The sequence below is a fragment of the Lycorma delicatula genome, chromosome 2, assembly GCF_047948215.1.
Source record: "Lycorma delicatula isolate Av1 chromosome 2, ASM4794821v1, whole genome shotgun sequence".
Taxonomy (NCBI): Eukaryota; Metazoa; Arthropoda; class Insecta; order Hemiptera; family Fulgoridae; genus Lycorma; species Lycorma delicatula.
Window position 1 is genome coordinate 83,189,030 of NC_134456.1, and position 24,783 is coordinate 83,213,812.

At 32.7% G+C, this 24,783-nt stretch overlaps 1 protein-coding gene across 6 annotated transcripts in view; it reads left to right on the forward strand.

Moving 5' to 3' along the window:
* Nucleotides 1-24,783, forward strand: part of AlaRS (alanine--tRNA ligase, cytoplasmic) — a 75,963-nt gene that overhangs the window by 23,757 nt on the left and 27,423 nt on the right. For all 6 annotated transcript variants that reach the window (XM_075355642.1, XM_075355644.1, XM_075355638.1 and 3 more), the window contains exons 7-12: nt 1,685-1,830; nt 8,417-8,543; nt 13,006-13,138; nt 15,608-15,732; nt 17,970-18,123; nt 19,942-20,111. In XM_075355642.1, the coding sequence (XP_075211757.1) occupies nt 1,685-1,830; nt 8,417-8,543; nt 13,006-13,138; nt 15,608-15,732; nt 17,970-18,123; nt 19,942-20,111 (855 nt within the window). The remainder of the gene's footprint in view (nt 1-1,684; nt 1,831-8,416; nt 8,544-13,005; nt 13,139-15,607; nt 15,733-17,969; nt 18,124-19,941; nt 20,112-24,783) is intronic.

Consider the following 24,783-nt stretch of genomic DNA (forward strand, 5'->3'; position numbering starts at 1 on the left):
ACAGGCCTGTCTTGATGTAGAGATTGATACACAAATTTTAGTAATTCTCTGCGGTTCAAACAAGAAATGCTAGCATAAATTTACACTGACACCAGAGTCATGTCAAATGGTCAGTGTCTTACTCTGTTATGAAAGCATCTCAGGAACAATTTTAAATAACTTATAAATAAGCTTGTGCAGAAACTCATGGAACAGTGGCTCCCAGTTCATGTTTAATAAGTGCCATTAACGTGCATTTCATGCTTGTTAAATTATATTATGTATTTCTTAAATGGCTAGTATAAAATTTTTTTCTACATAAGAAATTTCATATAAGAGAATTTTTTTAGATATGTGAACGTTTAACAATACCTCGGAAACTGTTTGTTAGGTGACCAGATATTTAGAGCAGGTTTATTAGTGAACACTTTTTGTAAGGCTGTTAAGAATTACATTTCTCAGGCACCTTTTCCTGGGAAGGAGGGTTATTTTATGATCATTTAAAAAAAAAAAAACGATTAAAAAATCAGGTTATACTATGGTTTATAAATTGCTCTGAGGGCTCACTATGTCCAATCACTGTAACATACAACCTGTACAATACAATTATTACTACCCCTAACTTTCCTTGGAAAGTTCTATAAAAATTTTTATAAACTGTCTTTTTCATTAATTAATCTGCTTCTCTCACTTCTCCTATCAAAAAAAATACGCCTCTAATAGGAAGTATATGTGCTACTTATGTTTCGCATTACATGTCAACGATTAGGAAACTCAGTTGGTGTGCAGTTGCAAATGGACTGCTGGAGTGGTGATAAGGTTTTCTTACCTAGAACATCTCACAGTACACTATCTCTGCTGGACTAGTGTCAGTACTATTTCGAACACACCAGGTAGAACTATTACATATCTGTATGTTAAAGCTTTTTAACTATGAAAAATTATTCCATTTTTTTTTATTAATAAGAATTTGTGATTTCTAAATTGAATGAAGCTTTCAATAAATTTTAATTTATTTTGTATAATTGATGTAAATACAAGTAATAAACCCAATTGCAGTTACTGATGATGATGAGGTGGATTTTGTAGTATGTGATTAATATAAAGTCTAACCCGATTCAAATCTCATAATTTTAATTAAAAATGTACTTTTACTTATTAATTTAATGGTTGTAAAGACATTCCTTGTTCTTCCCTGGTTGTGGTCATTGTCTGTCTTTATTTTCTTATTATTTTATTATCTATACAATGCAATTAAAATTCTCAGTGAATTAAATCATAGAATTCATTGTGAATGTGAAAGTAAATGACAGAATATGCTTAATATTGGCGTCTACTCTTAAACTTACCATATTGATATTTCATTCTTTGTGTGTACCTGCTATACATAATAAGCGTGAACTAAGTTGTGATAAATGACAAAAAATGTGCTTTATAATTTTTGTGAAAAAATGATCAGAATGATGTTCTGCTCATGGATATATGTTCTGCACAGTATATAATAAAATAGTGTGGGTAAATAAAGTAAATTTTGTAGTTTCTGAGGTTAATGTGTATTTTAACATAGTAAAAGACTGACTATCTGAAAATTTATGTTTTTCCTTTTTTAAAAAATAATAGTGCTATTAAGTTTTTTCAGTTAATGTGTTTTGTCTATTGTATGTTAACCATGATTTTATGATTTTCTTTTATTTTATCCTTTTAGGGTACAGGGGCTCCTCCTTACCAAGGTCGAGTTGGAAAAGATGATACGGATGGTATCGACATGGCTTATAGAGTATTAGCAGATCATGCACGAACTCTGACTGTGGCATTATCTGATGGTGGTGTACCTGACAACACTGGCAGAGGGTAGTAATTAGTAAACTGTTACAGTTTAGTTAATAAAAATGAAAAGAACTAACTTTGAGCCTACAATACATCTACTATACAATACAACCACCTACAATACAAATCAGTTAGTTCCCTGTTGTATGTTAATATGAGTTAATTTTATGACTGTAAAGATGTTAATACTATTTTCCTGAGCATTGAAAATAGAAAAATCTGCCGCATGTGGAATATTAAGTTTGATTTGGTTTTTGAATATAAGAAATATTTACTCTGCAGAAATTTGCAGTGTGATTACATAAGTCATTTCCTTAGATTTCAAGGTCTCTCCTTCACAAAATTTGTCATTGAGAAGATTTGCATGATGGGTTTATCAACTGTTGTGGAAGACAATAAAAAGCAAATTAAAATAACATTAGCATTTCTTGATTCATATAAGTGAGAGAAAATAAATTCATATCATATTATGAGTTTACTAGTGATGAAATATGGTGTCGCAACGCTACTGACATAAACACCAATTAATGGAATGGCATCATTTAGGAACTCTTCAAAACTGAAAAAATGAAGTAAATGCTAACAGATGGAATGGATGGCAAGTGACTAAAGTGGTCTCATTTTCTTGATTTCATGCCTGTTGAAATGTCAGTAAGTTCATAGGCGTACAATGAAAGAATTTACTTGCAGATTGTGCAAGTAAATTCGACAACTTTTCCTCGAAATGGTTTTTGAAAATAATTTTGTTGTGTCTTGGAGTTAGTGCAGTTAATAAAACTAATACGTCTTTGTCTTCAGAAACTATAGTAACAATTTCCAACTGTAAATTAATTGCTGTTTCGGCAGTCAATTTTTCTGCATCACTTTCTGCTTGGCACGTAAAAATATTATGGTCAAATAATTTCTTCTTAACATTTCCATAAGTTGGCATTTTTTACTATTTGTAAAAGAAATTTTTCTTGGCTAATTTTAAGGGGCATATCTTCATCAAACTCGACATCTGCACTCTTATTTTTGAGTGCACGATGATTTCTTTTGTCTGATTTTATGCTTTCATTTTTATAACTGTCAAATACTACATACACATTTCTGCCGTTAATTATTCTTTAATATGTAATCAATATTTACATAGTGATTACATATTGATCCCATTTTTTCTTCTAATTGCCACTTACATTGGTGTAACAACATACCTTCATCAGTGACATAATTAAAATTTTCTACACCAAGAATAGGTATAGAGACTTCAGGAAATAGTTCTATAATGTTGATTTATTTGTCTCTACATTTGACAATTTTCAAAGAGAGCGAGAGGATAAGGGGCTAATTCATTATTAATATAAGTTTTCAGCTCTTCATTGGATTTTTCAGTACACAGATTTGCTGAAATAGTAGCAATGGATCAACTGGAATAAAATTGTCTGTAACTTTAATATTATTATTTTTTGACAATAATGGATTTACTTTATATTTTTTGGATAATTCAAGATGTTTTAAACTTTAACCCTCCGTTTTTTTCACTATCTTCATGCCTTCTTTGAAAGCGTTAAAACAATTTATTGTTTCATCACTAATTACTCCGGTTGCAATCGACAAATAGCATCTGTATCAGGAAAAGGGCTATGTTGTGAAAAAATTTTTTCACATCTATGTCATCCTTTTCTATCCGAACATCTATGGAATCACTGTGTTGTGACTTTTTTCAAATGATATATTACAAAATTTTTCTATCCCTTATCTTCTGTCTTATCTTTCTATTCCTTATGTCTTTAGAGTTCTTTAATGAATATCTTTAATTCACAACTTTACCCTCCTTGGAGGGTAAAAAAATAATTATTATTTTTAATATCTTAAACTCCAAGAAATCACCTTGGTCTATGACTTAAAACCTTTGAACCATTCATATACAATGGTTTCATTGACACCACATTTAAAAGGACCTCCTTCTACACTCATTGATTTCATCGATGTTTGTTAATTTATTGAATCATCTGGCCAGTAGGAATGCCAGAACAAAAATAATCTGAATGCTTAGCTGTAAAGTATACCTTCGTAAACTTCTCATACTCTACGGGATCCATTGTGGTCTGCAGTTCTTTCATGTCTTGTAAATAAATTTGACAAGCCTTGACATTAGGAAAATGTCCTGATGGCTCCTAATCTGTCAGCAGTCTCCTAATCTGTTTTAATAAAGAGACCATTCGGAAATAACTTATCCATAATTTACACGTTTTCTTGTTATTCTCAAGTTCAACAATTTATTTTCAAAAATTTCTGAACGTATTTGAAACTGTTGGTTTTCAGTAATTTCTGTATAGTTAAGAAATAGTGGAATTTTGTTCATCATTTACTAAATCTCAAAACTGTGCATTATTCTCTCTATTGTATACAAGAATTAATCGTGATAAAGCTTGTTGCAATAAAATATGAGCTCATATGGCCCTAGCATAAGCACGCACAGTCAATATATGATCTATTGTGTTTTCAGTATAAATAGTACAAAAGGCTTCCTTAATTTCACTACCACCCATGATGTAACCAATAGATCCTAAATATGACATAAGACTGTGGAAAGAGCCCAATCTTACAACAACTAATATTTCATCAGATAAACACATAGCAGAAGCTATATCACATGCTTTCATGTACAAGGGTTGGTCGAATGTTAAAATACAAGTTCTCTTACCTTAAGCTGTAGCATTAGCCACACAAGTAATCATACCTGTATGTATTGTGTTATAGTCACTTGGAGCTGCATTAATGAATGGTAAAAACATTATCAATGATTTATCAAAATCATATGCATTTGTTAAAATATTCATAATCCATTCCGTCCAGGAAATTTATTGTCAGTTTTAAATTTCAAGTACATCCAAAGAATGTTCAACTGGCCATTTATCATGAACTGTTCTATATCTGGTTGTATGTCAGATAATTTCACCTTAATTTTTTCAAATCCTACATCTGCAGTGACTGGGTATACCCAGTCTTGAAGTATACTTCAAGAAGGATATTTCCTGTTTCAACAATTTTAGATTCAGATGGGTTCACCTTCAAGCATTTAATAGGATCTCTGGCCTGTATGCCATCATCTGGCATATTTATTTCAAAGGATCCCATATTGTGGAAAGTTCCTCTACCATCAATTGCGTTAACATTGAAGTTGGCAGTATTGTGTACAAATTCACAAAAGTACAGAGTTTAATTTTCATTGGACTTGCCAAAGTCGCTGAAACTTAATATAATTTTGCTTCGTTGTATGAAGCACAAAAACCAAGCGTGTTACGTATATTTATAACTTTTTGAGATCCAATTTTTCTGTGAAACATTACAGCCAAAGCAACAAGTAGAGGTGATATAAATGATCGCAGTTGTATTGCTGATATGATTGCATGCGCTATTGAATTGCATTTTTTGTTATAAAGAAATATTTTCTGGTTTACGTCTTTTATCAATTAAAATTATTTCTGACAGCAGAAAACTTAGCAATTTAGGAATCTATTCATCAGTGTCTAAAAACATTTTGTCACTTGTGGAATAATTTTCATTGTAGTAACCTTGACTTCTTATGTTTTCTGATAATCTCGTCAGCGGCCTGCAGAACTTGGCATTCTTCGTCAATATTACTTGATTTTTCACTGTACCATTTGTCTGAGAAAGTATGATGATGTTTATTTTTGAAACATATTAATGTGTCTGACCCAAATTTACTGGAAAGAATAATATTACCTCCTTTGCGGGATGTTAAATGTGTTTTAATTGCTTTATCATTGGGTATGTGTTCTGTTGTAAATAAATTTTTTAACTTTTGAAAGGAAAATTGACAATCAATCATTGTTTTCCTTAATATATTTATATATTTGTTCCATAGCTATATCTACCATCAAAGTACGAGGATGAATCTTCTTCTCAACATTTTGAGCTTGTGTAGTAATTTTTAAAGATAGATAACAGTCAGGATGGTGTTTTGTTCCAAGACTCTGCAGTCTTATCCTGGGAATTTTTTTATAAATTTCTGTACAGGAATGATGTTTATGTAGGACTACAAAACTAAATAATATATCTTTCAAATTTGTGCTATTAAGGTATATAATTTGTTTTCATTGACTCTTATTTTTTTTCTCTTTTACCTCATTAGCCTCAATACTGCAAATGAAACAATTATTTTTCTAATAAAAATACTAGATTGCAGTTTTTTTTGTTGGTTGAGACTGTGCAGAATTATCATTTTCCTTCTTTTTGGGCATCTCGATATATCTTTTATTAACATATTTCTGCCTGCATATTGTATGAGCATAAGTAAACTCAGTTTGTAAAAATTTCACCAATCCATCTTGATGTTGATGTCAAGATGGAGAAGCAGCTCTAAAAGTTGATATTCCTTTGGTTATTTTTATTATATCTCTTAAGTCTATATTTGATCCAATTTTATCACAAATGAATGATACAAAGATTCCATTCCATTTCAATAAAAACCAAAAATAAAAAGAAAAAATTCTTAGGGATAAGTATTAAATTTGAATGTAATATATTGTATAAAAAAAATGCTAATAACTTTGCTTTGTGTAGTCTACTTTTCATATTAATACAATAATTTTAATCTTGTATCACTGAACTTACATCAAACGAAAGAAGGAGAGACATTGAATATCATATTCAATGTAATATATTGTATAAAAAAAATGCTAATAACTTTGCTTTGTGTAGTCTACTTTTCATATTAATACAATAATTTTAATCTTGTATCACTGAACTTACATCAAACGAAAGAAGGAGAGACATTGAATATCATATTTTATTATATTATTATTTAATGTATTTTAATAAAAGTATAATATACTTACTATATGCGTTGTAATTTACTACTAAATAAATAGATTATAAAACATTTCACAGTATATGTCAGTAATTCGCGAGAACAATGTAAATCACAGTAAAATAGTTATAAAGTTGCAAAATTTTCACTGCACAAAGTACACAACGGGAACTGAACACATGGCTGGGAAAACTGATTTAAACAAGATACATATATAGTACATTGTACTGCAACATCTGTCGTTTTCCCCTCCACTTTCTGCTACCTGTCCCTTGCACCTATTGCTTCTACAAACTTTTTTAGATACGTGACATCTCTACAAGATGTTTTCTAATGTCTATTTCTGGTAAATAACGATTATACTATTAAAATTTCAAAACATTTATTTATTAAAGATAAAATAATTGCAATTACTAAAAAAAAAAATCAGTAGCAACAAAAATTATTTGGTAAACCTTTTAGTATCTAAAAAACATTATTCTCAGGGTTGGACATTGATTAATTCAAAGTGATTGGATTCCGAGGTCAAAATCTTAAGGTACTATACCTTATTGCAGTAGTTTTTTAATGGTGTAGTATTCATGCCACCTGCAAATATATGGCTTAGCAGAGAAAATGTTAGTAGCTGTTTTCAGCAACAATAACAGGTTTCCCATGAGAACTGCATGTGAGGTTAGTGGTAAGGTATGTGAGCACCTCGTGGGAGGCTAGACCGATCCTCACCATCAACTGGTAACAAATGCAGTGTTACCAGTATTATTATTATTATCTGTCCTGGGAATGTTTACATGATATTAGTTCCATAATATTTAATCACACAATTACTGTCTGAGGAATTCGATATTGTATGTAGACAATGACAGTTGATACAGATGATATCTCTTCATATATACACTGACATTAAATTTAGTTTCAGGTTATTTATGTATATATTTTTTCTTTTTATGGTTTATGTAGTAGTGAGATTGGTAAGGTTTGAACTGTGGTAAATATTCTGGTAACAGTGAAGCATTGTCAGGTCCACTAGTATAATATATTTAACAAAAATTATTCTCAGGAATTTTTTTCCCGATCTCTAGGTGCTGATTTCTTTATAATTTGTGTTGTTTTTTTATTAAAAATTTGAGTAAAACTATGAATAAAACATATGTTAACATGTGTATTTTGTATATTTTTATTGAATACGAATCTAGGAAACTGCATATATAAAAAAATGAGTAAAAATTATGGTTTTCCACACTTTTTTGAAAATATAATTTGAATTAAACCTCCCATAACTGAATAAAATAGAGCCTGTTTCACTTCAAAAAACATTGGACAATATTATATTTCTACCCAATTTTTACTAAAAAGCAGAGAAAATGACTCAAATTTTGGTATAAATTCAATAGGATTATCTATAATTAAATTTGTAAACTATTTAAAATCGTATAATAAAAAAATATATATATTCTGATTGTGCACAAGATTGTTATAAAATTGATAGGTTTGATATAAAAATTGTTATTATTTATATTGCATTTCTTGGTTGTAAATAATTTTTTAATAAAATAAAAATTTAAGAAAAGATAATTCAGTGTAGAAAAGAATATTTGTTACTGTTTTAAAATTATAATAAAACTCAAATTCGTGTGAATCTTTCCATCTTGCAGATTATAAATATCATAAAGTGTTTTTTTTTCTGTGACTCATTAAATTACGCTTCATTAAGTTGTACAAATTTCAGTTATTAAAATATTTACATTTAAGTAATTAATTCTTAATTTAATGACTTACTTTGTTTTGCTGTGTTAGGTATGTTTTGCGTCGTATTCTGAGAAGAGGTGTTCGTTATGCTACAGAAAAACTTAACGCAAAACCTGGATTTTTTGGAAGCCTGGTTAACACAGTGGTGGAGTTATTGGGACATGTATTTCCAGAGGTTTGTTAACCTTTTTTTAAAATTTATTTGTAATTTATTGACTACAAAAAAAAGTATAAGAGAATTTTTTAAATATAAGAAATGTTGATAGAATAATCATGCATTGATTCTTCAAGGGTTCTTTCAGAGTGATGGCTGGAAACTTCCACTGCAAACTTGTTAATTAAGAACAATGCTTAAGCTGGAGAATTACTGTGGTGCAACACCCTTCCCCGCAATGGCTACCTCATGCTTCTGCTGCTTCTTTCTTACTATTTGAAACAAAATTCTTAGTAAACTGTAAACATAATGAACAATAGCCATGCAGCCAGAAAATATAATCAGTATGACCTTGATGATTATGGTAATATCATGTTTTTTTCTTGAGGTATTAATTTTTACACCTTTTTTTGTCTTCAGTCATTTGACTGGTTTGATGCAGCTCTTCAAAATTCCCTATCTAGTGCTAGTTGTTTCATTTCAGTATACCCCGTACATCCTACATCCCTAACAATTTCTTTTACATATTCCAAATGTTGCCTACCTGTACAATTTTTCCCGTCTACATGTTCCTCCAATATTAAAGCGATTATTCCAGGATGCCATAATATGTGGCCCATAAGTCTGCCTCATCTTTTAAGTTGCGCTGTACTTTAATTCCTTAGATGGTTAGATTCAGTCAGCTAAATGCCCAGGGTGCGTATGTAGTCCAGGTTGAGTTAGGTGAGATTGTAGAGAGTCGGAGCCTCGATGTTGTTCTTCTGCAGCATCCATATGCAATTAGGGGTGATCTGCCAGGCTTTCATGGCTGGAAAAAGTTTTGTGTAGAGCATATCTGTATGTCTGCTATTCTGTGCAGGAAGTCGCTTGATAGTGTCTTTATATGGCAGGTTTCTGACGCGCATCATGTTATGGTCAGACTTGCTATTCGCGGACAGAAGCTTACAGTTGTTAGTTCATATTTCCAGTACACGGATCCCACTGAGGAACACCTAACGAGATGGGATAGGATCCTTCATATTGTGGGCAATGGTCTAATCCTTATTGGTGCCGATGTTAATGCGAAGTAGCTTTTCTGGCAGAGTGGGATCACTGATCATGGCGGTGGCCTAATTGACATCGCGCAGCACAATTTTGAGGTCTTTAATGTTGCAGATGCAGACCAGTTGGCCACTTACATCAGTATGTGCAATGGATGACAGGTCTTTTCAGGTACAAATATTGACATCACCATTGGTAGGGACATCCCTGGCAGGGTCCTTGATTGGTCTGTAGTCGATGACTGTTCTAGTGATCATTGGTGAGACTATTCGAAATAGCAGATGAGCTGTGTGATGGCCATGAGGGACACTTTCCTGAACACTGGGGGCACTTCCTGCATAGGAAGGCGGACTGGCCAAAATTCTCATCTTTGTTGGAGTACAGACTGGAGATTTTTTCTCGAGGCCTTGACAGCCAGCCATTAGATGTCGTGGCAGAAAATTTCACTTCTGTGGTGGTGGCAGCAGCTGAAGCCGCTATTCCTAGAGGCACTAGCCAGGAACGAATATCTGGTTGGTGGTCTCAGAATCTGACAGCAATGAAGCAGTCTGTGAACCGATTCAGAAGGGCTGCGCAAAGAGAGGGTGATCCCGATTGGCGTCCGGCCATAACTGCTGATTACTGCAGAGTGAGGACTAGGTACTTTTATAGCATTAGGTCCTCCAAGCATAATTCCTGATGCTCCTTCGTTCAGGAGCAAGGGAATAGAAACCCTTGGGACATTGCTTATAGAGCCCTTGGACATAAGCACAAGAAAAATGTCCTCCTGTCAGGTTTGTCAACCCACAAGGGTGTGGTAATTGATAAGGACTGTGTCCTTAATATTTTGCTGTTTGATTTGCTCCCGGATGACACTATGGTGGGTGAGGTTTCATACCATGGTGTGTCAGGCGGGAAGTCACAATTTTCGAGTCGATTTACAATCTTTTGAGGTCACTGAGGCAGAAGTGCGACAGGTGATGTAGCATGGCACGGCACAAGGCCCCCGGATATGATTGTATCACAGTGGAGCTCCTTGTCCGAGCACTTTCAGTCGTCCTTAGTCCTCTAACTAGAATATATAATAGGTTGCTCTTTGCCGGCCACTTTCCGGCGTGTTAGAAGCATGGAGACTTGGTGTTGTTGTTAGGATCTTTTTTGACGACAATGATCCTACTGTTAGTTCTTACCATCCACTAACACTCTCGCCCATGATTGACAATGTCTTTCAGAAGGTCCTATATTTGCATATTAATGTTAGATTGGCCACTGATCATTTGCTAATGGACAACCAGTATGGTTTCTGACCGGGCAAGAGCAATGAGGATGTCATACTAAAGGAGATGGATATAGCTTTCTCCAGGCCATGTAAATATGTATTAGGGATTTTATCCAGGGCATTTAACAAATGGTGGCCCTCTGCCCTGTTTTTGATGCAGAAGCGCAAATGTACACAAAAGGAACTAGAAGTGCTCTCAAGTTATTTCAGCCATCAGATCGTTTCCCTGCGTGATGGCAGCTCAGAAGTTCGTAAGACCTTAACTAAAGGATGCCCTCAGGCAGGGTTCTGAGTCCCCTTTTTTGGATCATAGAATTCGATTTGATGTTGCGTTTAAGGTTGCCATGTGGTTGTATTGTCGTTGCTTATGCTGACGACGTGTTGCTACTGATTGAAGGGGATTCGCATAACGAGGTAGAATTCCAAGCTGCTCGTGCTTGTGAGACACTCCGACTGTGGAGCCTCCAACATAAGATGATTTTCAGCCCAGAAAAGACCACAATGATGTTACTTAAGGGTCGATTGACGCTTCGTGATGAATCTGGGTTCAAATGGCTGGTCTCCCCATTCGGTATGTTACGACTCAAAAATACCTGGGTGTTATCCTTGTTGAGAATTTTTGGTTCAAGGAACATTTACAGTATGTAGCAAAAAAGGCCATTGATACTTTTTATAGAATCTGTAGTCATTCATCCCGATTGGGGGTTGAATTACCGCACAATGCGTATCCTGTCTGGGCTCACCACATGGCATTTTAGGTATTGCGCGGACATTTTGCTACGGGCCCAGTGACTTCTCCTGCTGGCTGTTAAGGGCGGTTGTAGAACAGTCTCGCTGGAGGCAGTCTTTGTTATAGCAGGAGTCAAACCAATAGATATCTTGGCTAATGAGCGTAAGGAATGCTACATTTCCAAGGTAAATAACCTATTGACGTCAGAACAAAAGCAGGATATTGAAGACCGGGGCCTTGCGTCTTGGCAGGTCAGGTGGGACGAATCCCCCACTACACGCATGGTATATTTCCTATAGTGTCTGATTTAGGTGTGATTGGATGGGTCTTCTCCAGTCAGTATATCACACAGTTTCTCTTTGGGCATGGTGCCTTTCAGGTGAGTTTGGCTAGGTTTTGTTTGGTGGATTTGAGTCAGTGCCCGGATTGCGGGACTGACGACACAGTAGACCACATCCTCTGTGTCTGTCCCCGATACGAGGTTGAACATTCATAAGCTGTTAGGGAATTTGAGAGAATACATTCCTTTCTGGCTCTCCATACCAACTGGATGATCTGCAACAAATAGTTTATAGTGGCTGGTTTTCTTCACTATAGATGTTAAAGTTATATTCCTGACCACTTTTAATTATTATAATTTTAGGTCCATTGATTACAGCTATTTTAATTATCACTGATGTCTGAATCAGGTAAATTACATGTATCTGGATTTTTTGCTTCACTGACATGTACTTCAGTTTCGAAATAAGTATTTCATTTTCTGTTGCCATATCAACAGTGCTGAAAAAAAATCATGTTTGATAAAGAAGAATGAACTCAATCAGGATAAAATTAATTCCTACAGATGGGATCATATAATCAAACAATATGCATTACTCAAAATGAAGTTTGATTCACAAAAGCATCAGGTAGCTTGTTAGCTGTCTGTTATTGTGCTATATCTGTGTAAAGAGGAAATTTAAGATGAAAAAAAGAAAGAAGTGGCACTATCCGCTGAGGAGGTTATTTTAATACTGTAATGAAAATGTTTTCATATTTATTCAGAGATATTAGCTAAGCTTTTGGAAACTGTTGAGTAGATAAGGTCTTTAATACAAAATAGTTATTTAAGGTATTACAGGTTGAAAGTTAAGTGATAAAAGTAAGTAACTTCAAAGTAGTGTTTGTCAAATGATCCTTCAGCATGTCAGTTGCACACGCTAAGGACTAGTAATATTTATAAATTTTAATTTTTGCATTTACTGTTATTAGAATGTCATTCATCATTATATCTTTTTACTAATGTATTTTTTCTGTTTCTTTTTTTGTGGAGAGGGGTTAGGTGGTAACATTAAACAGGACTTTTGGGGTGGTTGCCCTTCCTTGAGCTAATCTAGCAGAGGAAAGAATGAAAATATCATCTCATCAGGGTCATTATAATACCATTGTGGATTAATATTATTTGTGTTTTGCAGGTTAGAAAAGATCCTCAAGGAATTATTGAGACTATTAATGAGGAAGAAATACAGTTTTTGAAAACACTGAGCAGAGGACACTGTCTTCTTAACCTAGCCATTAAAAGTTTAGGCAATTCTAGAGTTATCCCAGGTTGGTTTTTTGCTTTTATAATTAAAGATACAAAATAAAAATGTATAATAGTTAATAAAATCTGTTGTGTATGTTTTTTTTTATTTATGTGGTATTTACAGGTCTGACTTTCCTGTAAGTGTTATTAGTGATTTATAGCCTCAAATTTGGCACAATAGTTGAAATTAATGAAAATTCTAGATTTATTAAAATAAACATCAAATTTAGCATTTAGCTGAGCTCCTCATAAAAAACAAATACACCATTAGTAATACAAAAAAAAATTATATTTTGGTAGCAATTGAACAAAATTAATTAATTCACAACCGACTATAATGTGTGTGATACTCTGCTAATAATTACTAGAGAGAATCTTTAATTGATCAAATCATGATATCTACAGTTTTAATATAATTATTGATAATCTGTTTCTTTATTAAGTGAATTTTTTATATGAAAACAAAAGTGATTGCTAAGAGAAAACTTTATTTCAATAAAATATTCTGCAACACATTTTCACCTTGTTATATAAGGGTATTTTTTTTTCAAGGTCCAATCGGTCACAAAATAAAAACCCGTGCAAAAATCAGATGAACCTTTGCGCATATGTATTGTGTAGCGTCTCTAGTATGGCCTTCAATCACGCCGCACCACTTCATTTAGTTCTGAACACGCAGCTAGCACGTAAACATGTCTACAACAATAGCATCTCCCACTAAGTGTGAAGTGCGTGCGGTAATTCGATTTCTTCAGGCTGAGGGGTGTAATGCAGCTGAAATTCATCGACGAATAAGTAATGTGTATGGTGAAATTTCAGTTAGTGACAGCAAAGTGCGACAATGGTGCAGGAACTTTAAAGTAGGACGTACAGATGTTCATGATGCAGGTGGGCAGGGAAGGAAGCGAGTATCAACCGATGATCTAGTTGAGCGAGTGGAAGCGAACCTTCTCCAACAGAAAGTGTATGGCTACTGTGTTCTGGGACCGGAATGGAGTTCTCTTGGTGGAATTCATGGAACGTGGCACGACCATCACTGCAGCCTCATACTGCATGACTCTTCAACGTCTACGAAGGGCAATTCAGAATAAGCGGAGAGGAATGTTGTCATCAGGCATTGTATTTCTCCATGACAATGCTTGGCCACACACTGCAGCTGTAACAAAGAAGCTCCTGCAGCGTTTTCGTTGGGAAGTGTTTGATCACCCACCATACCGTCCGGACTTGGCTCCATTCGATTTTCACCTCTGCTCACATGAAATGCTGGCTAGGAGGACAACATTTTGGTATAGACATTGAGCTGCAGACCAGCGTAGAAATATGGCTGAAAACACAGGTGGCTCCATTCTGTGACAAGTGTATTGGAAAGTTGGTACCACGCTACGACAAATGTCTAAATTGGAGTGGCGACTACATAGAGAAATAGCATAATTGTGTAAGTACTTGTTACAAATAAAAAATTTTTTATTTTCACTGTGGTTTTAATCACATGACCGATCGGATCTGAAAAAAAAATAACCCTCGTAAAGTAACACAGCTTTTCTGTTAAAAGTTTTTATATCACCCAAAACAGAATGTCTAGAAATTGATTTGATAATTGTGAAAATAAAAATTGCCTGTTTAATGAATTTTTTCTTGTACTTTTTCCAACAAATCACTTGTAGTCACAGTTAGATTACTATTATTTTCTTTGTCAAAACCATATACTCTGCCTTCTTGAAACAAATGATACCAGTTTCAAACTTTATCTTCACATACGTCATGTGATCCTTAAACATCTCAATTTTTTGAAGATGTCAACAACAGATTTATTGTTAGGAAATAAATTACTGCCCAAACATTACACTTTGCAGGACTATTTATTTCAGCTGTCATTTTAATTAGGTTATGTATGGCAAAAAATATGAATTTGACTAGGCTATTGTTGCTAATAGATGACTATTGATAAAATGCTTTATGCAGGCCCTAACTCTTTCCAGACTTAAGTTGATAGCAAAGTTAAAATGGCCCCTTACTTAAAAAATATGTCATAGATTTCCTACAGCTTGCAATTATTATTTAGTTTCTTGTAAGCATTTGATAAAGTGAAATTGCTCATTGTATTTTTAAATTTTTAACTTTTATTTTATTGTTTTGACATGTAATTTTAAACGTTTTTTTTTTTTTTTATGAAAGAACTGACGGTTGAGACAGTTCTGAAAATGAATTCTTCAGTAATAATTATCATTCTAAAAAATTATCATTAATTTGGATAATATATCAAATAAAAAGCAGGGACATTCATAATAAAATATTAAGGAAAAAACAAATTAACGTTCTCCTTACTGAGGGACACAATACATTTTACACAATGTCTTCATTCAGTAAGTGAATGTGTGTGAAGACTTGCACAGACATATGTTAAATTTACTTTTATGAATTTTATATAATTTAAAAGTAACATTGTTTTAAATATGTAAAATAACCTTTTTTGTATTTTTTTAAATGTATAGGTGATGTAGCTTGGAAATTGTATGATACATATGGATTCCCTGTGGATCTTACTCAACTTATGACTGAGGAAAAGGGATATACTATTGATATGAATGCTTATGAAGAAGCAAAGAAACAAGCACAGGTATTATTTACAGTATTGATCGACTGAGTTTATTTATTTTTAGTAGTGTTTTAAATTCCATCACATGTTGATAATTGTTTTTTTTTTTGTCGGAAGTTATGACAGTGATGACTTTTTGTCTGACTCCTGGCAGCTCACCTGATTTTCCTTCAAGAAATTTTGCTTTTGCTGTTTCTTTAATTTTTCTTTGGAATTGATAGATTGATTTTTGTAATACATCCTGGAGTCTATTTTCACTATTAAGTAAATTTAAAATAAAATATTAACCTTTATGAAGTCGATAAAGTTTAAATTATTGTTTTAACAAATTTTGGTGGATCCTCCTTCATCAGTTGAATACATATTCAATATTATCTTGTAGAGATAAGTTTCCATTAATAGTCAGCTGTTAGCAGCAATAGTTGCCATTTAGTTTTTAGATGTCATCCGTTTATAATTCAGTGCTACAATTCGTAATCTCACCAAGTGTGAAGAACAAGAAGTAATCTGATTTTTATGGCAAAAAAAAATCCTTTAGCTGAAATTCACCAGCAAATTTGTGGTGTTTTTGGGTTGAGTATGAGTGACACTAAAGTAAAACAGTGATGCTGCTCATTTCGAGAAGGGCAAACAAGTGTTCATGATGAATGAAGCGGTTGGTTGTCGATGATAACGGAGGATTTGATTGAAAAAGTTGATGAAAAAAATTCTACAAAATCAATGCTTCACTGTGTCACAATTGTCTTTGATGTTTCAAGATCTTTGATTTATGAAGTTCTGACTGAAAAATTTGGCCATAAAAAATTGTGTACCAGGTGGGTGCCAAAGATGTTAAACCAAAAACACAAGGAAAAATAACTTAATGTATTACATGAATTTTTGTGGTGTTATAGAAATGAAGGTGATGAATTATTTGATCTCATTGTTACCGGAAATGAAACTTAGATTTTGTATATGAACATCAAGACAAAGCAACAGGCAGTGTAATGGCAGCATTCATAATTTCTTAGACTGAAGAAATTCAGACAAGGACGTTTGACAAGAAGCTTATGGCTGTTGTTTTTTGGGACATAAAAGATGTCTTGCTTGTCAAATTTAATGATTTTAAAAGTACTGTAAATGCTGATAAATATTGCATAACTTTAAAAAATGTTGGAAGAGTTATAAAAAACAAAGAGACATGGGATGCTATACTGGAGGATTTTGTGTTTGCATGACAATAACTGGCCACATATGTGTAAATCAGAGAGTGAAGCGATTGGAAAAATTTCGTTGGAAAATTTCAGTTATCCACCTTATAGTTCTGACTTAGCTCTCAGCGATTAGTTCTTTTTTCTTCACCTTAAACAGTGGTGCATCATATAGGTTTGACAGTGATGAGTTGAAAATAACCTAAACCAAATGTTTTAATTATTGGTGGTGGAATTTCTTGAAGAGGGAATGAAGAAGATAGTGTGAAACACTATGAAAAATAAATTGAAGTTGAAAGCAGCTATGTAAAAAATTTAGTAAATAAATTTAGTTTTTATGTGCAAGTAATAAAGTTTGTTCATATTTTTCAGTTATGTTTTATTTCAAAATGGACCCTTACTTTAAAAACACACCTCATAGGTGACAGTAACAATCAATGGTACTTATTTTCAATTAGCATTTTAGAATAACTTAATTTGTTCGTTTATTATAATATTCCTATTTGACTTAGTTGGTCATAGATATGTATTATCTCCATTCTCTTAGTTTGATTTGTTTTTATTGTTGCAGTTTAAATAATTATTTTTAGATCCTTTTTCTTATTTAAAAATGAATGTTTTTCTGATTTTAAGAGACATGTATTTAGAATTGATGCAGTCACATTTTGTAGCTGTTTTATATTAATAATGTCTTGTAACAATTTTTTTTTAACAGTATAAAATTTGATCAGTTTTTGTAACTGCATTTAATTCTACAAGTAACTTTCTTTTAAAATGCTTAATCTGTGTTGTTAATTTTTAATTATTGCCTTTGTAAGCCCTTTAAAGTTAATTTTTTAAACGTTCACATTTTTTAAGTAATTATTTAGAATTCTTTAGTTATGTTTTCTCCTAACAGCTTGTAACTTTATGATTTACTTGTTATTTCTTTTGAATTACTTTCTGAAGTTGCTTTGCAGTATATGCAATATAATTAACAAATATTTGTTTACGTGTTTGATAATGCGACTTATTTCTTTATTCTGTTGTATAATAACTACTTGAGATAAAATATATTTAATTTTACAGTTGATAAGTCAAGGAAAGGGAGCTGGTGTCGTTGATGAGATTAATTTAGATGTTTATGCAATTACTGAACTACAAGATAAAAATATCGCTACAACTGATGATTCCCCTAAATATAGATACAGAGCAAAAAGAGAAAATGGTTTTGCAGAATATGGTAATGTACCTAGTTATTTTTCTTTACTTATGGTTATAGAGTGATTGCTTTTATAACAAATAATTTTAATATTTATGTTTTGTTTTGCATTACTCCAGCTCAATATATAATTATTTACAAATTTTTTAAATAGTTCAAACATTATATGCGTTTATTTTTTTATTGTCAATACCTATTGCTGCATTAAAATCTATGTAAACTATTTTAATTTAGACTGAAGATGATTTAAAGACATCTCCGAATTGCTGAATTTTATTTAATTTATCTGGTGGTTCATTAATATATATATTTATTTATTTATTATTATTAAATTAAATAAAAACTGCCAAAACACAGTAAATAGATAAGTTATACATTTAACATACTAATGCCAAGAATCAATTTTCGCAGGCTCACAGGATCCTACAATTTCAGTTGTTATTGAATTCTATAATTACAAATAATCATATTTATTATAATTTGTTGAGATTGTTTTCTTTTTTGAAAATTTTGAAATCTGTTACGGGCAAATACCCAAATTCTGCTGTCCAGTACTGGAATGATGTAATATTTAAAATTTCATATTTTCGTTTGTTTTTTTTTTTTTTTTTATTAACAACCAAAATTATTACAATTCAAATTGTATTTTTATTGTTTTTAATTAAATTATCATCTTTGAATGTGATGTTGATGGTTCATCATTTTATATTTTTGTTTATATTTATAAATGTAATGTATATATCTGTAGTGTATTCATTTTTTATCATTATTACAAACTTCAAAAATCTCTAAATTATTTTTGCAATCATTAGTACTATGTTTGTATTTTAACAATATATATATATATATATATTTACATTACTGATAGGTAATGTTATATAAACCCACCGGGTTGGTCTAGTGGTGAACGCGTCTTCCCAAATCAGCTGATTTGGAAGTCGAGAGTTCCAGCGTTCAAGTCCTAGTAAAGCCAGCTATTTTTACACGGACTTGAATACTAGATCGTGGATACCGGTGTTCTTTGGTGGTTGGGTTTCAATTAACCACACATCTCAGGTATGGTCAAACTGAGAATGTACAAGACTACACTTCATTCACACTCATACATATCATCCTCATTCATCCTCTGAAGTATTATCTAAAACGGTAGTTACCGGAGGCTAAACAGGAAAAAGAAAGAAGAAGAGGTAATGTTATATAATATTAAATGAACACCAAAATACATACACACATCTACCAGCAAAATTGATCTATTTGATTAAAATATAACATTACATTTTGGCAGTTTAACCATCTTACATGCTAAATCTCCTTTTGCCATGATGTAAATTTACCTTTTGAATGTGGAGTAAGTAATAAATATAATAATTAAACACATATTTTCACTGAATATCAATAATACTGAATTATCATTTTAAAAGGTCATCTTGGTTGGATAGCAAGCTATCCATGCTGTCTGCTTTTTAATTGAATCATAATTATTATTGAATTTATAGATTTTATATTTTTACAAAAACTGAATTTATTTATTGTTTATGATGATGTGATTTTTTTAAAATTTCTTAATTGTTTTTCAGTTATTAAATTTTATTTATTTTTAATTTTTAAAACTTTTGAAATTATTGTCTGTTAACTGTTAAATGATCTTATATGTTTTGAAAAAATTCCTTCAAATAATCTGTTGGTATTTCTTATGCATTTTTTCTCATAGTTAACAAATTTCAATTGTTTTATAATTAAATTTATTGGTATATAAAAAATAATCAATTTTTTAAAATTATGTTGATTCTAAATTTCTATTTATTTATTCTTGTTGTAGCTATTTATTTATTTTTTCAGAATTTGAAGGTTGCACTGCAAAAGTGGTAGCTATTCGATATAAGAAACAATTTGTTGAGTCTGTTACTTCTGTATATGAATGCGGCATAATTTTAGATAGAACAGATTTTTATGCAGAACAAGGTGGTCAAATTTTTGATGAAGGATACATGAATAAGATTGGTGATGAGGTATGTTGTTTAGATCTTTTTTCTTGTTACATCTCAGGAACTGAATAGTTGGATTTTACAATCTGTAATGTAATTTTGAATAATTTTTTGTTATAGCAAATGCTGGTTGTGTTTTTTTACTTAATTGGCATAGAATAATTTTTAAAATTTGTGTAATTTATTTTTTATATACAAGAATTCTGTTAAATTAAAAAGTATTGTTTTATTCTTTTTTTTTATCTAGAAAAATTAAAAAAAATTAATTTATCATTTTTAGTCTAATTTAATATTTTGTATAATATTTAAATAATGTTAAAATGAAAAAGAAATTGTAGGTCCTAAGACCTACATGATGATTTCATGAAACCATCAACATGATGTTTTCACAACACCTGGAACATAGCAGGAGGTTTATTACCTTGTAAATTGAAGGGAAACTAAGGGGTTATAGGGCTAACAATTGAAGACATATTTAATTCATTCACTACCCAGAAAGACTGATTTCATTTTATGCTTGTTATAAAGTAAACAAAACATAAAATATATCATTTTTTAAACTTAAATAATTTTTTTTTATATCGTGTTTTTTTGAAAAGTAATTTTAAAGTATCTGTAGGTTTTGTACTGAATTGATACTCTGTAAATTTGGTGTAAACAGGAATATCATGGATTAATTTTTTTCTATTTCTATTTTTTATTTATGTTTTGTAGTTTTGTATTACATATCAGAAACAAAAAGCCAGTATATTTTGAAGTGTTTCCTTTTCAGCAGTTGATTCATTTTGTTCCTCTGTTTGGTGCTACATTTAGAATAACATGATAATACCATGTGTGCTGGGATCACCACATCCCTACACTCTATGAAAAGAACAACAAGTATATGAAAACAGAAGTAAACTGAAGTTAGAATAAGAAAGTACCATAAAAGCCATAGATCGGTTCATGAAGCTGGAAGTGGGTAAATGCAATATTGAAAAAGTGTGTTGGTAGAAGTAATTTCTTCAGAAAGAAGAGTGGTGGCATATTGTTGATGAATTTACCTGGTGTATTATGGGATATGGAAACAATTAAAAAAGAAGAATATTTGCTTCTCTAGTTGCACTATTTATAATTTTATGTTCTATTGTAGTCAACTCTGTCTTAATAACCACCTGTGTGGAGGCCATTACCCCTTTTATTCCTTGCAGTACTTGCAAAAGTAAAATAGTAATATAATTATTATTTAAGGAGAATAACTTCATTAATGAAATCGTTTTTAAATTGCAGTTTTATAGCTTTGAACTTTTATTTCCTTGGCAGGCTCTTGAGGAATTAAAAAAAAATATTTAAAAACAACAATTTGCCTCCCTATGAACAGACAGACAAAGTTAATAACATTTTTTTTGTGAGCTGATTTCATTCTTTACCGTTAGCTTTAATTTTTTTGTAATTATTTTCATTAAAAAACATTTACTTGAAAATATTTAGTTAGTTAATAGCATCATAAAAACCACAGAATTTCACTTAAAGATACCATAAAGCTGTCTGATACAAAATTTTACTTTTTGATGTCTAAACTTGTCTAATTAACAGTGACTCATTTGCGTTCAGAAGTCACATGATAATAATAATAATATATATTTTTTTTAATTGTAGAAGTTCAAGTCTCTAAAAGTTTGTTTTGGTGAGAATAAATGCTTTAAAAAGTTGTTTCAAAATTCAGGAACATATGGTGAAGATATGGTAAGCGTCTCAACCAGCATCCTAGAAAATCGAGCATGAAAAATATACCAGTTTCAACTCTCTGGCGTTACCTTTATTTATTGACTTCTTGTATTTTGGGTTTTCAAGTTTTTTTTCTGTAACCTTCAGCATCATCAGTTGTGTTGCTGAATGGATGATTTGTGCTTATCACCAACCAAAATGATGAAACTTCCAATATGTTGAATGTACATCATAACTGTTATCCAAGACTCATTCAATCTATGCAATGTTGGTACTTGCTGGGTTTGCAAGCAAGTTTGGAGGTTTCAAAAAGTTTTATTTAAAACATTATAAGATTTATTTTTGACAAAATTATTCCTTGCTGATTGCACATGCATCTATCACCCATCCCCGACGGGGAGTCTTATTCTTTAAGACTTTGGGGGTTGGCGTCCCCACGGGCCTAGCCTCTGCAGCTATTCTTCCCACTATACAGTGAGCTGCAGAACACTTTACATTATACACATATACTACACCAAGAACACTACATAAATTACAACATACACACTTACACAATTACACAACAACATCCTACACTGATATTTCTTACATTAACACTCGGTGGTGTTGCGGCATCTTACGAAACGCAACCGTAACCCAAGGTGGGAACAAATCGTGCCGATGGGTGAATGGCTCTACGTAGTGAGTCTTGAACGATGTCCTCTGGGCACCAGGGCGAACCCAGTTGTACTTAGCTCTAGCTCCAGTACGCGTGCGCTCTGCTGGAGTGGTCCATTTTTCGCCGGTACTCGTGGGACCAAAATTTCAGTTCCAACAATAAACACAATGATGGTTGGTGGTCCATCTGAAAAAACCACCAAATTATGTCTTGCGAAGAGACCTCGGTCAGCTTTGTCTGACGAGGATAAAAGTCCTATGGAAGAGAACTACAAATCTTTAGACTTGAACACTAAAAATATTCGATTCATTGTTCTCCGAAATAGTCAGGAAGGTGGCTCCCTCCAAAAGGTTTCACCTTTCCTTATAAATAAAACTCTTAACGTGTGCAAGTGGCTCCCCGAAGAACATCAGGAAATTACGCGACGGATCGATTCTGGTTGAAACATTCAACGACGAACAGAGTCGATCAATCTTACGTCTCCGTAATATGGGTGTATATATATATACACCCATATAGCACTTATATACATTTCAGCACTTATACATTTCAGCACTTATACATTTCAGCACTTATATAAATATAAGTGCTGAAAGCCACAAAACTTTAAATACGAGCAGGGGTGTAATTTTTTGTCGAGACCTCTTAGATATACATATCAATGAAATAGTTGACGAGCTTTGCCACCAAGATGTTGTTGAAGTGAAACGTATAATGAAACGGCAGAACGGAACAGAAGAACCGACACCGTCTCTTATATTAACATTCAATTTCCCTGTTCCACCAGAAAAGATTAAAGTAGGTTACCTCTCGGTTCGGGTACGACCATTCATACCCAACCCACGGCGATGTTTCAGATGCCAAGGTTTTGGTCATACTACAACATCTTGTACAAAAACGGAGATCTGTGCTCGATGTTCTAAAGAAGGTCACAATGACACTAACTGCGAAGAAAGTGAAAAATGCGCAAACTGCAGTGGTCCACATACAGCCCGCTCCCGGGATTGCCCAACTTTTAAAGAAGAAAAGGCAATTCTCAAAATCTGTACGGAGCAAAAACTATCTTTTCCGGCTGCATGTAGAGAATATAAAAAGATAAACAACTCACGGAACCTGGTTAAACCAGACGTATCTTTTGCCACCGCTACAACTAAACAACTTCCTACAAATGCTAATAATCAGCAGTGCGGATCCTGCAATGAGCTTAAAAAACTTGTTCAGATGCTATCTGATCAAGTAGCTTCACTTACAGCCACTATCTCAGAGCTGACAAAAATGAATAAAAAGTCCTCCGTCGCAGCTAGTGAATCAAACAATATGATACATACGAAAGTTCCTATTCCCAAAGTCGTACCGCCACGAATAGCGAATATCACAGCTGGCAGTAAGCCACCTAATAAGCTCCCCATAAAGGGAACCCACATAACTATCTCTTCTGGGATGTCAACTACAGCATCCCATTCAAATAAATCTCCTCCACCATCACCTCATATACTGGAGGATATGGTTGAAGAACCACCCGACCCTAGGGCATCGGAGTTCTTTAAAATAAAAAATACAAAAAAGAAAAACCGAATACGTACAAATAATTTTTATATAGTTTCCGAAATTTATTTTTTTATTTGTTTTTTACACTTATGAACATTATTCAGTGGAATGTTAGAGGTATTCGGTCCCGCATTGAAGATATTAGAGTACTAGCGCACACACATGATCCACTAATCATGTGTTTCCAAGAAACTCACCTTCTACAACATGACCGAATTACACTTAGAGGATACTTCTGTGAGAGATACGACTGCCTAGTAGACAGTAGGGAGAGTGGTGGAGTAGCGATTTTCATGAAGAATGGGGTGTCAGCTACAAGAATTCAACTAACCACTGTCATTCCTGCTATTGCAGTAAAGGTCTCTATTCCCTTCAAATTGCATATCTGCAATCTGTATCTCTCACCGAACACTGAGTTCAGTGCTTTAGATGTCTCAAATCTCCTCACACAAATACCATCTCCATCGTTAATAGTAGGAGACTTCAATGCCCATCATATTTCCTGGGGCTCAACCTTCTGCTCCACTCGAGGAAATATGATAAACAGATTGAGACAAGATTTTGACCTTTGCCTACTGAATAATGGATCACAGACATTTATGTCCTTATCAACTGGTACTGTATCTAACCTTGATCTTTCCATATGCTCACCGAATGTACTCCCTCATTTTAATTGGTCGATTTGTGATGACTTTCACGGCAGTGATCATAGACCAATTATTATTAGTTTCGGTGTAGACTGCGAGATTAAAAGAAGGCCACGGAGATGGATTGTTGAAAAGG